The following is a 17,084-nucleotide window of genomic DNA, read 5'->3' as shown; positions in this document are numbered from 1 at the left end:
TGAAGGACTCTTCCCCAGGGAGGCCCTGACTGAGGAAGGCCCGAAAGCACTTGTCTAGCTTGGAGCCCACCCCCTATGCAGTGGGGTGCCTGAAGGTAACCATGTCCTTATGCACCTCCCTGCATCAGGGTCCTAGCCCGTCGGGCAGTGAGGCAGGACGGTCCTCCCAGGGTGGAGGAGATGAGCAGTCCCTCCATAACAGGAGAACAATGGCTAGATCCAAAATTAGGACCCCAAGACTCTCCCCACAGGCTCGGTGGGTTTGTCTAAGCTGTAGCAGGGAGGGGCAGTTCCCAGCTGGCTCACGCTATATAGGAGCATGGCCACAGTGGCACAGGGACAGCTCGGGCTGGCCAGCAAACACAGGCCATCCACGGGCCTAGGCATGTGCTGGGGTGGCCGCGCTCCTATCTGGCGTGCCAGCTCGAGGAAAGCTAGCCCGAGTGCGCCTCCCAACTGTCGTGCCAGCATGCCCTGGGAGTCACAGGGTCCAATTGTCCTGCAGGTCCCCTGGGCACTACCGAGAATGTTTGCAACCCACAGGAAAAGTTCTGCTGCACTCTGGCTCTTGCTTCCGTGACAAAGGAGTTGTGGGTGAAATCCCTTGGCCCGAATGCAGCTTAGGGCTGGCAAATAGAGCCCTACAGCATCCATTGCCCCTTACAGACTCTGACACGCCTGAAGGACTCAACACTGCAAGGATTCTAGGCTGCAGATTTAAGTCCATTATGCCTGGGGCCCTTTCAAATTTTCAGGTAACAAAATCTGGGGGTACGTCTACACGGCGAGGAAAACCCACAGCGCCGATTCTCAGAGCTTGTGGGGCTTGGGCTGCAGAGCTAAACACAGCAGTGTAGACAGTCCTGCTTGGGCAGGGACCTAGGCTCAAACCCGGTGAGCCTATCGGCACCGGATCTGAGAGTCTTTGCTGCGGCGGATTGTTCTTTAAAGTGTAGACATGCCCAAGGAGCCGAGAGCTACCTTTGGCCCCTCCCAGACTCTGCCCTTTCTGTGGCATCTCTTCGGCAGAGTAGCACAGAACAAAGACTCCCTCCTGGTCACTGACAGGCTGGTTCTTTTGAAAGCCGGAAGCAGTGGGGTTATGTTAGGCCTTTTAGTAACACTGAAACATACCTGTGACTAGGACCATGATGGAGAGGCTGTATGCAGACAGAGGGCGCTGCTGAACATATTGGTGATTCAGGTACAGTAAGATGGGGAAAAGGAGGAAGAAACTCACGTTGCTGATCTGAAAAACAACAAGCAGCACACCCATTCAGCTTCAAGGGCCCTGTGTCAGCTGGGGCAAATCCCTGCACCTTCCCATGCCTCAGTATCCCCCATGTAAAACTGGTCCCTCCTGTGACGGTGCCCCCCATGCTATGAAATGTGGCTTATGAATATAAATATGCACAACTCGAAGATGCTTTAAACAAAATACCTCATGTGACCTATCCATTGTACTGGCACAGGCTGCTGGACTTGGGTGTCTTATTTCGGTGCATGCATCATTCTTGTGTGTGACGTTAGAAATATGAAGTGTGAGACTGTGTATAGTTTTAAATGTGCTAATGAGAGCCGTTACTGCGCCCCTCCCCCACAAGCCTTAACATCTGAGAGATCAACTTAAAGTCTTGTAAAAAGCTAGGGATGTAACAGTGTAGTCGACTAACTGATAAGCAAAAGCTTATAGGTTGATCCTACAGACAACACGCATTCCCCCTTCCCTTCCCCACATACATGCTTGCCAGTCAATTTTTTTAGCAGGCTGGCCAGTAGCCCAGCTCAGTTCTGGCTCGTGCTTGGTCCAGGAGCTCAGACCCCCCCTAGACAGGGGCAGGGGCAGCCCGTCCATATAGGCAAACTAGGCGGTCACCTAGCCAAGTTAAATGGGGCGCCAAATGGTGGCGCAATATCACTGAAGGGTTTGGAGGTGGGGCTCTGATTGCATGGCTCACCTAGGGTGCCAATTGCTGGCAGCTAGTCTAGGGCCACCCTTGGACAGGGGCTGCTGCCACCCCGTGTTGCTGCCTCTTTATCAGAAGCAGCAGCAAAGGTCCACAAGGGGAGCTGGGTTTTAAACTGGTTCCCCTCGCAGACCAGCTCCCACCTGGCACCCTATGCTGCTGTGTCTGATACAGAGGCAGCAGCGTGGAGTGGCAGGGGGCTTCTTGGGAGTGGGACCGGCCCCGCCCCCAGGGACTATAGAATAATCGAGTAACTGATAAGAATTCACAAGGTTACTCGACTAGTCAATTAGCGGATACCTAACATCCCTATAAAAAGCCTGGATTGTCCTGCAAGTCCAGAGGTGATTGGACTAGTAAGACATGACCCTACCACCCGCGACTGGGATTCTATTTTGACCCAGGTGTTTTTCCGTGGAAGGGGGAATGCGGAACAACAGATTCCCACCCTAGGTAGAGACTAAGCAATAGGAAGCTGTCAGGCCTTGGTTCTCTCTGGCATGAGACCCATGAAAGAGGACCGGGGACCCAGGTCAAGATAAAAGCGGGTTGTCTGTGACCTGAAGATTGTGCCTAGAACAAGAACAGCACGTGAGGGTAAGAATTTGCTTGCAGTACGTGCTTCGTGAGTGAGAACTAGCCGGGCGCTTTCTTTCCCTTCTGCCTTTGTCCCTGGGTGGTGTTGGTTGGGAAGGAGGAGCTTTGCAGAAAGAAGCCAGTAGGATGCCAGGATGGGGAAGAACTAGCATTTGCAAGGGAGGTGGATGGAGTGGGAGCAACAGCAGGGAGCGAGAGGGGGCAGGGATTAGACTGGGGCCAGAGTAATGGTCCGTTACCTGGGAAGCTCTCTAGGGTGGAGGGTCGAGAGCGCAGTTGCCGCTATTCAGTACAGCAGTGGTCACATGAAATAAATGTCCATTGATCATACTTTTAAAAGTCACATGACAAGATGACTCTTCCCTGGGCCCGTGGGCCAAGCTAGCTCAGCCCTGCTACGCCTGTAACCAGTGCCAAGCTTGAAGGGGGAATACAAGGAGAGAGCCCATGTCTGGTTCAGTTTTGGGGTGAGACATTTCAGCTAGCAATGTGCAGCAGTGTCCCACAGGGGTTTGGGCAAGAGGAATCCTGTGTCCAGTTGCAATTGCAGGACGAATCGAGGGAGGTGGAATGCAGCAAGGACACCAGGCTGACAGCCTGCCTCTTGGGAGGAGTGCCCTGAAATCTCGACAGACCACAACCGTCTGCAGCTTGGTGACATCTCATCGGAAAGGGAGCATCTTTGGGATGCAGCTCTCAAGCACTGAGCCAGAGGAAAGAAAGATGGATGGTGAACAATCAAGATGACAAACTGCCTCACTTGGTCCTTCTTTTGTCTCCTGTCTAGGCACTAACTTGGGCCCAGACCCTGCAGACTCAACGGATGTGGGCCCTTATAGCCAAGTGGCTTCTCATTCATCTCAGGAGCTGCTAGGTCAGGGTTTGCTTATCTTGAGAGACCCAGAGGTTGGTCCTGAGCTCAAGGTCACATGGCCTGAGGCTACTATGAAGTGGTTAGAAGCAAGATGCAGATGCACAGCTTAGCAAGCTTGGGATGCGAATGTTGACTCTCTCCTTAACTTCTGTGGATTAATCCTGAATTGCATCAAGTCCTTCATGAAAGAAGCCTTTTTACAGGAATTTTCAGGCCAAGAAGATCTGCCTGGGTATGTCTACACTACCCTCCTAATTCGAACTAGGAGGGTAATGTAGGCATACCGCACTTGCAAATGAAGCCCGGGAAATTCAAATCCCGGGCTTCATTTGCAAGTGCAGTATGCCTACATTACCCTCCTAGTTCGAATTAGGAGGGTAGTGTAGACAGACCCCCGTTACTTCACACCAGTACCTGCACTATTCCCATCATGCACAATTAGCCAAAGCTAGAATTGGAGAAGACTTATCATTCATATCTTCAGGCTGCTTGTGACAGACGCAAGCAGACATACTAGTTCCGCTGGTGAGATCAGTGGCAAACTGTTCAAGAAAGGCAGAGAAAACATGCCAAGAGTGTAACAATAACACACAGGCTGGAGAACAGAGACTCCCAGAACACAAGAGGAATCACAAAGGACAGACGGCGAGCAAGTGCTCCCAGAAGGGGTGGCAGAGTGGAAATCACAGGAGTTAGCCGGAGGAATTAGCACTGGTTGCTCCATCAAACACTCAGCAGATAGGAAGCATCGATGTTTGGTCCACGCAGGCTCTCTGCATCCTTGTGCACCGCAACAACATCCTTAATGACACGATCTCACCACCATTTCCCGAAGAATACAGGATGTGAAGCACAACAAGAGCAGAGATTAGCGGCACGGTACAAAATAGAGGAGGATGCTAGGCTGGGACCTGTGCAAAGGAGGCTCAAGAGACATCAGACTAGTCTCATCCAGGGCAAGTCCGGGCTGGCAGCTAGCTGCAGAGGTGCTGTAACGTTGCCGACCACAGTGTCTGCCCACCACCCTCCGCACTGGATCCTCTGCAGATGAAAAGGTAGCAGCAGACCTCCCCCAAACTGCTCAAGTCAGGCCAGGACAGCAGCAAGCGTTCAGCTGTAGGAGAGAGACAGCTCACTGGCTTCCTCTCCACTGGGCTCACCAAGCGGGAGTGTGAGGCGGGCCAGGACAGGGGCAACAGGGCATGCTGCAGCTTAGGCGTAAGGGGCAGGTGGGGAAGTCTTTTGCAGAGAAGCAGCCTGCATTGCTCATGGCTTAGATCAGTGCTCATCACTGGCACTAGGAAAGCAGGGGTCTCCTCTAAGGAACACTCCAGAAGAGGCAGCAAGAACTACCAGGTTGATCTCTGCCCTGGATTCTAGCCAGCCTGTGCAGTGTGAGACTGAAGCCAGTTGATCAGCAGGTGGGATCTGCAAGCTGCTCCTTCGCAATCCATCTCCTGCTGCAACCGTCACCAGCGGAGCAGGGAGAGACATACAAGTGACACCGTTGGCCCACAGCCAGGCACACCTATTTAGCAGGATCAGCCTGGGCCCGTTTCAGACACGGAATCGTGTCACAAGGTAATTCTGAACCCTCCTTGCATTGCAAGAGCAGAGCCAGTTTCCCTGGCAAGCGCTCTGTCGAACCTGTCTGGTGACATTACCAGAGGCCCCAAAGAATTTTCCTTCAGGCACAGGCATTTCTCAGACAGGGGCCACCTTTTAGAAGGGAAACCGTTTCCTGGGAACTTTCCCACCCATTCATAATTCTGTGAGCTTCTTAGAGCTAAATGACCAATGAGCTCCTATGGGCCAGTAAAAGATCCATGTGCTGCTACGCACCCACGAGAGTGAGGGTTAATCCAGCCAGGCGGGATTTTCAAATGCAGCACAGGGAGGGAGGTGCCGCGCTCTCACTGAAAGCCAGTGGAAACGGAGTCTGCTGGGTACTACTGAAACCCTGCTCTTCCTTTGGGGATTAACCAGGTAAAGGTAATTGAAATTTCTTACAGGTACTGTCCTACTGCAAGCCGGGTCCCTGCCAGGAGCTTTTGCCGCAGCTCAGCCAGTTCTTGCCAGAGCTGCGCACCGGGGCACGCCCCGTTACTTTCATCTCAGGGGTTAACAAGGGTGGAATGGAGTGAACAATCGAGTTTTTGGCTTGGTGGCTGAAGCAGGAGTGAGATCATGTTCATTTGGAACCAGCTCTGATTTTTTTCAGTTTTCCTTGATGAAATGGGAAAAAATCCTTTGGGTCAACCACAAGGTTTAAAATATTGATTGGAAACAAAGTGCCCACACTTCATCCCAAATGAAATTTTTCTGACATTTCCCTCCAGCTTTTTTCATCTGAAACTATTTGCCAAATTCAACCCAGATTTGTCACCTGCCTCATGTAATTTTCTGCACATTTATTATTTGTTGAAAATATTTCACCCACATCTTATAACGGGGAACAGGTTTTGGTGGGGTGGTGAGGAGCAGCTCTTACTCATAGACTCATAGGGCTCGTCTACACTGGCCCCTTTTCCGAAAGGGGCATGCTAATTTCACAGGTCGTAATAGGGAAATCCGCGGGGGATTTAAATATCCCCCGCGGCATTTAAATAAAAATGTCCGCTGCTTTTTTCCAGCTTTTAGAAAAGCCGGAAAAGAGCGTCTACACTGGCCCCGATCCTCCAGAAAAAAGCCCTTTTCCGGAGGATCTCTTATTCCTACTTCAAAGAGATTCCTATTCAAAGTAGGAATAAGAGATCCTCCGGAAAAGAGCTTATTTTCCGGAGGATCGCGTCCAGACTGGCGCTTTTCTCCGGCTTAGCTACACGTGGATGATTTTTAAGCCAGATGGACGTTGGAAGGCAACGTGACTTACAGAAGGTCATGCTTCTTGATTCCCAAGCCAATGCTCTACCCACTGACCATGCTACCCCCCCACAGAATAGCTACCCAGAGTGCAGTATAACTGTAGTGGTAGATTAGAATCCCACGTGTGGGGCTGTAATGGGGTCGGCACTCACCTCATGCGAGCACCCCATCTGGCTGAGTGCAGGTTCCTGCACGGCCTCAGTTTTAAAAGCCTTGTGATTCCGGCCAAGTCACACTCTGTGCATTCACAAGCCCCTTCCGGGGCACACCGCTAACAGGCCCACCCCGGTGCCCTCTGTAGAGTCTCAGGTCCACGCTGTACCCTCAGTTTGTTGCCTCACTCTGAGCGAGAGCGGTGCCTCCAGGGATTATCCTCCTGGAGACAAGTCCTTTGCTTGAGCTCAGCGCCTCACCTTCAAGTCCATCAGTCGCTCAGCAGCTCTCCACTGGGATCTGTGCCTGGTTCTGCCAGCCAGCCACCCCCGACCTTCTCCCTTCCAGGTCTGGGCTTCAACTGAGCTGCTGCTAGTCCTGCAGCTCCTTTGGTAGTCCCTCCTGGCCCCTGCTTGGCTGGACTTCTCTATGGCCTTTCTCTGGCCTTAGTGGGCAGAAGCTCAGCTGGAGGAAGCTGGCTAGTGGTGACATACTGCACTGTGCAACCCCAGCAAAGCTCCGACCAATGGTCCAGCACTCTAGTGCAGCTGCTGCCACTGGTGCATGGAGAAGCCGCCGGGTAACTGAGAGCAAAATATAGCCAGCCCTTAGATTGCATGTCCTTTTTCGAATCTTCCGCGTAGTCTAGACAAGCCCTTAGAGATTCATGAGGGTAAACCCATTTGATGGAACAACTGGCGTAAATACTTTGCAGAATCAGACTGTAATCCAGGGGTGGGCAAAAGGGCCTCCGGAGGCTGGATCCAGCCCGCCAAGCAAGTTGATCCGGCCTGCGGAGGCCCTGCCACTCCCCCTTCTGCCCTGAGGTCAATCAGGGCTTGGAGGTGGGAGAGCGCGCAAAGTATCCTCCCGCTCTGCCAGGGGCATGGGCACCTAGGGGGATCCTTGGAGGGGAGCGGGGGGAAGATTTCACTCGCTCCCCCATCACCAGACCAATCAAGTCTGTGGGTGGGGAAGCAGGGAAGTGTCCTGGTCCCTCCCCTTCTGCCGGAGGCCCCGCCCTTTCCGGAGCGGCCCGGGGCCACTTCAAAAATTTCTGAAGTGGTCCCCGGTAAAAAATTATTGCCCACCCCTGCTCTAAGCACTGACAATGTGGTGAGTCTCAGGAGTAGCGGAGCTAGTCTGTATCTGCAAAAAGAATCAGGAGCCCTATGGCACCTTTGAGACTAACGATGCGTCTACACTGCACCCTTAGCTCGAAATAAGCTACACAATTTGAGCTATGCAAATTACCTAGCTTACTTGGAGTTAATTTCAAAATAAATCACTACTCCGAAACGTCCCTTAATCCTTGTGGAACGAGGTTTACAGGGACATTGGAATAGCAAGCCCATTATATTTTGAAATAACGGGCTTGCTTAAATGACACAAAATAGCTATTTTGGGATACCAGAAGTATCAGATTTATTAGGATATAACCTTTCATGGGTAAAACCCACTTTGTCAGATGAATTGAAGTGGAAGTTACAGAAGCAGGAGTCTATACAAGGAAGAAGTTGCTTGTGTCAATGAAGCTAATCCAGGCACGGTGGATGTGGCTCATTCCCAGCAGCTGATGTGGAGATGTGCATATCCAGAAAGGGAAATTGCCTTTGTACTGCGTTAACCAGTTGAGATCCTTATTTGCTCCTAAGTTGATAGCGTTGAATTTGCAAGTGAGTTCCAGTTCAGCTGTCTCCCTTTGTAACAGGGGTTTGAAATTCTTTTGTAGAAAAATGGCTACTTTCAAACCCATCACTGAATGTCGAGGCAGGTTAAAATGTTCCCCTACAGGCAGGGGCGGCCCATGAGTATCGGCCGACTTGGCAGTCGCCTAGGGCGCAGCCTTCACCGGGGCGCCCTATGATGATGTCACGGGGTGCGCGGGGCACCCGATGATGACATCACACCATTGACGGCCGTGCAGGCGGGGGCGCCGATCGCGCGTTCCGCCTTTAGGCGCCAGCTGCTGCAGCCGGCCTTAGGCCGCTCCTGCCTACAGGTTTATGTGTGTTACCTTTCCTGATGTCTGATTTCTGTCCATTTATCCTTTGGTGCAGTCTGTCTGGTTTGGCCAATATGCACACCAGAGGGGAATTGCTGACAACCAGCTAAAGGAGTTAGGTGCCTATTTGCAGATGTAGTTGCCTGAATCTCTTTAAAGATCTGGTCCAAATTCCTTACTCTAAGTCACACAGTCTTTGGGCCCAGCCTGGCTTCCATTGAAATCAATTGAAAAACCTTCGTGGCCTTCAGTGGGAGTAGGATCAGGCCCTAAATACAGGCGAATACAAAAGTGACTGATTGGTGACAGACTTCTAAGGGTATGTCTACACTACCCTCCTAATTCGAACTAGGAGGGTAATGTAGGCATACCGCACTTGCAAATGAAGCCCGGGATTTGAATTTCCCGGGCTTCATTTGCATAAGCCGGGCGCCGCCATTTTTAAATCCCGGCTAGTTCGAACCCCGTGCCGCGCGGCTACATGCGGCACGGGGTTCGAACTAGCCAGGATTTAAAAATGGCGGCGCCCGGCTTATGCAAATGAAGCCCGGGAAATTCAAATCCCGGGCTTCATTTGCATAAGCCGGGGCCATTTTTAAATCCCGGCTAGTTCGAACCCCGTGCCGCGCGGCTACACGCGGCACGGAGTAGCTAGTTTGGATTAGGCTTCCTAATCCGAACTAGCTGTACTCCTCGTGGAAAGAGGAGTACAGCTAGTTCAGATTAGGAAGCCTAATCCGAACTAGCTACTCCGTGCCGCGTGTAGCCGCGCGGCACGGGGTTCGAACTAGCCGGGATTTAAAAATGGCGGCGCCCGGCTTATGCAAATGAAGCCCGGGAAATTCAAATCCCGGGCTTCATTTGCAAGTGCGGTATGCCTACATTACCCCGCTAGTTCGAACTAGTGGGGTAGTGTAGACATACCCTAACTGATTTCTGACTTTTCTTCATTTATACATTTGTATCTAATTCCCACATTTACATTTATCTGCCTTTGTGAGTTTACAGCTCTCCTGCTGTCTTTAGGGTTGCCAGGTGTCCGGTTTTGAACAGGACAGTCCAGTATTTGAGCTTTCTGTTCAGGAAACAAATTGAGAAAATATAAATGAGAAAATATAAATGTCCGTTATTTCTAAATCAGATGTAATGTAGATTGTGATGTAATGTCAAGTGTGTCCAGTATTTTTGTTGAAACCATCTGGCAACCCTAGCTGTCTTGGAAATATTGATTTACTCCTATAGACTTGTACTGCAATTAGAATGAAAACTGACCATTAATGATTGATTATTATCATAAATAATATGTGATAATGTGGTCTGAGCCCAGACTCGGAAGAACAGAGACTTGGATTCTTCTAGTCCTGGCTCTGCCAAAAACTTACGGTGTGACTTTACACAAATCACAGAAACAATGTAAGATGAGGTAAGGAAGCAAAAATGGGTCCTGAGAAAACTCCTGGTTGAGTACAGTTTTAGTTGGGAGGGTGGGCCCTTCTGGTCTGGGGCTTGTTTTGTTTCTGACTATGATGCCAACATTAGACCAGTTTGGAACATTCTTTCCATGGATGTATTTGCAAAGCACGGCGAGAGATGGATTCAGGAGAGTAGTTGTAGCTATCTAAGCGGTACAATTGCACCTGCCTCGGACTGTCATATTTCTCAAACAGAAGAATAATTGACAGCTGGTGTAACTGAAATAATCACTGCCTGCCTGCACGTAAGGGGCCGACCACAGCAAGTGCCATTAAAATTCTAACTACAGTGAATGACCAGGAACAAACAAGGGCACAGACAAGGTCAGTTCCAGACTGCGCCCCGGGCAGCACAGGGTGGGAAGGAGATAGCCTGTTCTTTCCCCACTGAGGGCTGTCTAAGGACTATTTAGAAAAGTTAGACGTACACAAATCCAAGGGCCGGATCTAATGCATCCAAGGGTGCTGAGGGACTTGGCTGATGTGATTGCAGAGCCATTGGCCATTATCTATGAAAACTTGTGGCAATCGGGGGAGGTCCTGGACGACTGGAAAAAGGCAAAGGAAGGAAAAATGCATCTTTAAAAAAGGGAAGAAGGACAATCCAGGGAACCACAGACCAGTCAGCTTCACCTCAGTCCCCGGAAAAATTATGGAGGGGATCCTCAAGGAATCCATTTTGAAGCACTTGGAAGAGGGGAAAGTGATCAACATGGATTCATCAAGGGCAACTCCTGCCTGACCAACCTGATTGCCTTCTGTGATGAGGTAACTGGTTCTGTGGACATGGGAGAGGTGGTGGATGTGACAGACCTTGACTTTAGCAGAGTTTTTGATACGGTCTTCCACAATATTCTTGCCAGCAAGTTAAGGAAATATGGATTGGATAAATGGACTATAAGGTGGTGTTCACTCATTTTTTTCTTTTTGCCCAGCTCTTTCCTCCAGGGTGGCCGATTGGGGGAAGTAGCTGGCTGCTCTGATGCCCCGTTTGGGTGTAGTGGTGGCTTCAGGGCACTGCCCTTTGGCAGTGACCACTCCTCGGTTGTGCCGCACCCCCCTTCTGGGGGAGGATAGTCCACGTTGTTATGGTCCACTTCTCCAGGGTCCTCCCGATGCTCGGGGACCCCAGTTCTTCTCCTTGGGGATTCCTAACTCCCCTCACACCGTCCTGGCCTCAGGCCCCCTGCCAGCCCCTTAACAGCCTCTCCGGGCAGGCCACAGGATCTCCAGGCCCCTACTCCCTAGCCACAGGCACACCTCTGCCTGCCCAGTTACCTCCTGGACTTATGGGTTGGGGCTTCCCTGGCTCAGCCTCCCTCCCCGACTACCACAGCTACCTCCTTGCTAGGTGTGGCCGCCTCCTATGCGGCCCGGCCCTTTAGGGCTGCCTCCATTGCTTGCCCCGGCCCTTCATGACGGCCTCCTATGCAGCACTGGGCCTCAGGCCATGTAGCCTGGGTTCCTCCTATCTGAGCCTCCCCAGTCCTGCCCTCCTCCAGGGAGCCTCCTTCTTCCCTGGCCATCAGGTCTTAACTGCTCTCTCCTCCAAAGCAGCAGGCAGGTCGTTCTCTCTCCTCCCAGGCGCTGTTCTTATAGACCTCAGCTGGGCCCTCCTTATGGCCCTCAGCTGGGCCCTCCTCCCTCCAGCTCCTTGGCCCCTTAAAGGCCAGAGCAGGGCAACACCCTGCCACAGTGGATAGAAGGCTGGCTATGTCATTGGGCTCAATGGGTAGTGATCAATGCTCGCTGTATAGCTGGCAGCGGGTATCAAGCAGGATGTCTGAGGGGTCGCTCCTGCACCAGTTTTGTTCAACAACTTTATTAATGACCTAGATGAGGGGGTGGGTTGCACCCTCTGCAAGTTCATGAATGACACTAAGCTAGGGGGAGAGGTAGGTATGCTGGAGGGCAGGGACAGGGTCCAGAGTGACCTCGACAAATTGAAGGATTGGGCCAAAAGAAATCTGATGAGGTTCAGCAAGGACAATGGCAGAGTCCTGCACTTGGGATGGAAGAATCCCAGGCATTGGTACAGGCTGGGGACTGACTGGCACACTTCTGCAGGGATTATAGTAGAAGCTGGATATGAGTCTACAGTGTGCCCTTGTTGCCCAAGAAAGCTAATGGCATATTGGGCTGCATGAGGAGGAGCATTGCCAGCAGATTGAGGGAAGTGATTATTCCCCTTTATTCAGCACTGGGAAGGACACATCTGGAGGACTGTGTCCAGTGTTGGGGGGCCCATTATAGAAAAGATGTGAACAAACTGGAGAAAGTCTAGTGGAGGCAACACAAATGATGAGGCAGCTGGAGCACATAACTTACGAGGAGCGGCTGAGAGATTTGGGCTTGTTTAGTCTGCAGAAGAGAAGAGCGAGGGGGGATTTGAGAGCAGCCTGCAACTTCTTGCAGGGGAGTTCCGAAGAGGCTGGAGAGAGGCTGTTCTCAGTGGGGGCAGATGGCAGAACAAGGAGCAATGGGCTCAAGTCGCCATGGGGGAGGTCTAGGTTGGATATTAGGACAAACTGTTTCCCTAGGTGGGTGGGGAAGCGCTGGGCTGGGTTCCCTCGGGAGTGGGTGGAATCTCCATCCCTAAAGGCTTTTAAGGCCGAGCTTGAAGTTGAGTTTTCTACTGACCCTCTATTGTTTCAATGGCCAGCTTCTCATTGGTCCATCCACTTCACTCCCATTGACTTAGGATCTGGGCCAATATCTCGCCAGCCCTAACCAACAGTATGACTGAGGCCCAGATCAGCACGAAAAGATCCAAACCCTTCAAGCTGGCCCGGGGAAGCCTGCGAGAAAAGTAAATGAGTGTGGTAAATTCCCACATCCCATCCGGCTCCTGTGCAGATGGGCAGTAGAGCTCCATTGAAATGAGTGAAGCCAAATTACAGACTTGATTCCTGCTTCCTGATCAAGCTGCCCTTGTTCTCAGAACATTAAAGCTGCTTGAAAAATGCCTGTTTGTCTTCAGTGGGCATGAAATCACCACTTCAGTTGCATCAGTACAAGTGTGCAGCCCTGACCTGCATCTCTGTGAGCCCAAATCCTTCCCGGTAAAGATAGGAAATAGGCCCAGACTGCAACTGATCCAGTGGTGTATCTCATGTAGCCTGTGGGTTCCATTTCTCTTTGGAGAAACTTGTGGCCCTAGATTTCACAGAAGTAGCTTGAAGCACGTGAAGGAGGATGGTGGGGTGTACAAGGCACAAGGGGACGTGCAAAAAGGCACCGAGGTGGAAGTGAAGGGAAGCACACAAGGAATTGTTAGCACCCTAACAACATCAATTTCTAATCTTATTGTTCCCTTGTGCTAGGGATGTAATAGCACAGTAACTGATAAGCAAAGGCTTATAGGTTAATGCTATAGACTACACACATCCCCGCCCATCACCGGACAGTATATTTTGTAGCAGGCTGGCCAGCAGCCTGGCTCACTCCTTGCTTGCGATGGGTCTGGGACCTACTCGTGCTGCGCTTTACATTTGAAGTGTATTAGGAGCCACATGGGCAGGCAGCTGAGCTCAGTTTTGGCTCACGCTGGGTCCAGGAGCTCAGATGTCCCCTTGACAGGGGCTGCTGCCACCCTGTACTGCTGCCTCTTTATCAGAGGCAGCAGCACTGGGCGAGAGGCAGCCAGTCCGCAAGGAGAGGCTGGAGTGCACTGGCTGCTGGCCCCACCCCGGGGACTATAGAATAGTCGACTTACTGGTAAGAATTCATGAGGTTACTCGACTGTTCCATTAACAGATATTTAACATCCCTACCTTGCGCTCTGCCCTCTGTCTGTACCCACCGCTTATCTCTTGTGCAGGACAGATTGCGAGCTTTTGGGGATTGCCTAGCACAAGGATCTGTCACGGCTGGTGAATTTTCAGTTCGCTAATATCAATGATGACACTTCTGCTCCTGAACAATCACCAGCTGTAACAAATGGCTGAATGCTTCACTGCCTATTTAATTTATATGTGTCCTTACCTTTTGGATTGAATTTTTATAAACCATTAAAAAAGGAGCGGGTGTTAGACATGGGATGGAACAATACAGTCTTGCATCAGGTTCTTCAGTGGCAGCAAAGCGGAGCTGATGGCCCAGGAGAATTTGACTTTTAGATGTCACCCAGGATAATTTTGTGCCAGTGGCGGATTTCATGCTGCGGCTGGAGCCACAGCCAGGCAAGGCCATCACCTCAGCTGGTGTAAATAATGGGGCGTCAACTCTGATAAATCTCCACTGTCTAGCTCCAGGCCATGCGGGAGAGAAAGCCCAAGCGACGACAGAAAGTGCTTATATAGCAGAGTGAGACTTATTGTTGATCACGTTTGAAGCACCCGCTGCTGTATTGGGCACCTTGCGGCAACAAGCAGAAAGGCAGATTCTCAGCTCAGATTGTCGCAGCTCGGTCCAGTGCAGGGTCAGCCTCAGAGGGGATCCAGTCTGCACACAGCACGGCCCTACAGTAATGGCTCTGAACAGACTGAGGGAGAAGGGAGGGGGGAGCAGAGAGGAAGGGCAGAGGTGACATTCAATAGTGCATCTCTCCTAGAGTTGCCAGCTCTCCCGGACTGGAAGACAACGCCACCAATGGCATTCGGTCCATCCAGTTAGGAGAGGGGGCAATCCCAGTCCGTGCTGCCAAACATCGTACCTAGGAAAACCAACAAGGAGTCCTGTGGCACCGTAGAGACTGACAGATTTACTAGGGCGAAAGCTTTTCTAAGTAAAACCCACTTCATCAGATGTGTTGGAGATGTAGTTACAGAGACAGGGGTGGGGGGAGGGTGTGGAGCGACCCCTGCGCCAGGCCTGCCCTGTAACCCCCCAGGTGCCTTGGGGGAGGGGTCACGGGGGGAGGAGTGTAAGGAGGTAGAGGGTGGAGGTGGAGCAGGGGCTGGGCTTGGGGAAGGGCACAGACACCCCCTGGCTCCCCAGGGCTGCAGGGACGTGCAGGCTGAGCGAGGAGCTGCTCAGGCTGCGAGTTTGGGACCCCGGTGTAGAGTCAGCCAAAGGCCCTGGGGTCGGGGGTGGAGCTGGCTAGAGAAGGGCTGTGTGCCAAGGTGCTGACCAGCACAGAAGCAAAGCTCTGGGTGTGGTGGGAGATGTGAAGAGCCAGGTGTGAACTTTTGCCTTTGCCTTTGTTTTGGGACTTGGCAGAGGATTGTCATCTGTTTGAGTTACGAGCCCAGCCCCAGGTACTGCCAGGCCTGATGTTAACTACAAAGAAAGCTGGTTGCTTAGGTCTCCCTGGGAGGAGGAAACCAGAGCCAGGCCTCTGCAGAGCGGGTGGGAAGGCGAGTCACCCTTTCCTCCTGCCCCTGTAAGTGAGCAGCAGGTGTATCCGCCCTTCGCGACTCCAGTCTCCCTCTGGGCATGTTGCAGCTGCTGGAGAGGAGCCCGTCCCTGAGTCTCTAGGAAGGGTTTGTATTATCTTTGGCCAGGTGACTCCAATTGTCTCTTTTGGATGCAGCCTCTGCTCCTGTGACCCAGGCATGTGTGGGCTCAGGGTTGGGTTCCTACAGCGCTGGGCCAGGGGAATCCAGCTAGAAACTGCAGCCTCCTTGTTTAGCAGAGAATCTTCCCACGGGACAACAGAACTGGTCGGAGGTCGCCAATTCCTTTCCCGGCAGTGGCACCTCGCTAAGGGAGGGAGCAGGCCCCGTGTTCTATGACCAGCCTCATCCTACTCAAGCCTTTTTCTGAGATCTTCTTGATCTTTTACCCACCCTGGCCTCGTGCGGCCCGGCCACGCCCTGCAGCATTGGGTCAGTGTTTGCTCAGGGCAGCCAAGCACCGCCCGCCACTCAGTGCAGTGTTTGCTCGCTGGCGAACGCACGCGAATCTGATCCGTGCTGCCTGGTTACTGGGTGCTCAGCTGCATTCGGTGGGCGTGGGTCTGTTTGCCCAGCCACGGCCTGAAAGCATTAGCAGGGCCCCAAGCTCAGCGGGGCAGCGTGTGGGGGAGGCTGGCTTGGGGGTGGCTTTTAAAGGTGGAAATATGGCCAGTGACTCTAATGGAACAGCTGTGGGTGCCCAGTCCCTGGCAGGATTGGGCTCTGGCACCTGAATGTAACAGCCCCACGTCCACGCCCAGTTAAGGGCAGCACTTCAGAAGATGCCTCAGGACCAAGAATCTGCTTCCATCCCATGGGGCTGAAGTACGCCCCGGGACAGACCCAGACTAGCTGGCTGCCACACTCTAAGGGAAGGCAGGCCTGAGGATAATTAATAGCTGGCCTGAAGGAGCAGGCTAATCAGACACCTGCAGCCAATTAAAGCCTGTGGAAGCGGCTTTGAAAGGTTCCCCCCAGGCGAGGAGGAGGAGAAGAGAGGCGGACTGAGAGGAGGAAGTGTGTTTGCGGAGAGCTGAGAAGGGAAAGATTCAGTCAGGTACCAGAGGAAAGGTTGAGCAATGCAGGAGCCCCTGAGGGAGTAAACACAACAGGGAATCACCCAGTGACCCCTCCCCTGTCACCCATTCCCAGCCCCAGACAAACAGAGGCCAGGAATACCCTCCCTGCCCATCCTGGCTAAGAGCCATTGATGGACGCATCCTCCATGGACTTTCTCCACTGAAGTCTAGGAAGCAAGGCCCAGATCCACAAAGGTATTTAGGCTCCTAATGTCCATTGATTTCAATGAAAGTAAAGAGCCTATAACCCTTTATGGTTCTGGACCTAACGAGTGCACAGCTGGAGTGAGGTCAGGTGTCCCCAGGCACCAGAAAGATCTCTCTCTCTCTCTCCAGTCGCTCCATGTTCAAACTACAGGGACACAATTAGCCACGTAATCATCAAAAGGAATCCTGTCAGGTTTACGCTGTCGGCATAATCTCTGATCTCTTGGTCTCCTGAGTTGGGAATCGTAGAATACTAGGACTGGAAGGGACCTCGAGAGTCATCGAGTCCAGTCCCCTGCCCTCATGACAGGACCAAATACTGTCTAGACCATCCCTGATAGACATTTCTCTAACCTGCTCTTAAATATCTCCAGAGATGGAGATTCCACAACCTCCCTGGGGGTATGTCTACACTACCCCGCTAGTTCGAACTAGCGGGGTAATGTATGCATACCGCACTTGCTAATGAAGCCCGGGATTTGAATTTCCCGGGCTTCATTAGCATAAGCGGGGAGCCGCCATTTTTAAA

The 17,084-nt window shown here is 52.1% G+C and overlaps 1 protein-coding gene across 1 annotated transcript in view; it reads right to left on the bottom strand.

The window, feature by feature from the left end:
- Nucleotides 1-17,084, bottom strand: part of ACER1 (alkaline ceramidase 1) — a 34,404-nt gene that overhangs the window by 13,824 nt on the left and 3,496 nt on the right. Inside the window, exon 2 of the mRNA XM_006125535.5 lies at nt 1,135-1,249. Within this exon, the coding sequence (XP_006125597.2) occupies nt 1,135-1,249 (115 nt within the window). The remainder of the gene's footprint in view (nt 1-1,134; nt 1,250-17,084) is intronic.

The sequence above is a fragment of the Pelodiscus sinensis genome, chromosome 32 (assembly GCF_052426305.1).
Source record: "Pelodiscus sinensis isolate ZL-2025 chromosome 32, ASM5242630v1, whole genome shotgun sequence".
Taxonomy (NCBI): Eukaryota; Metazoa; Chordata; order Testudines; family Trionychidae; genus Pelodiscus; species Pelodiscus sinensis.
The sequence above is the reverse complement of the archived record's forward strand: the minus strand, read 5'-3'. Positions and strand labels throughout refer to the sequence as shown.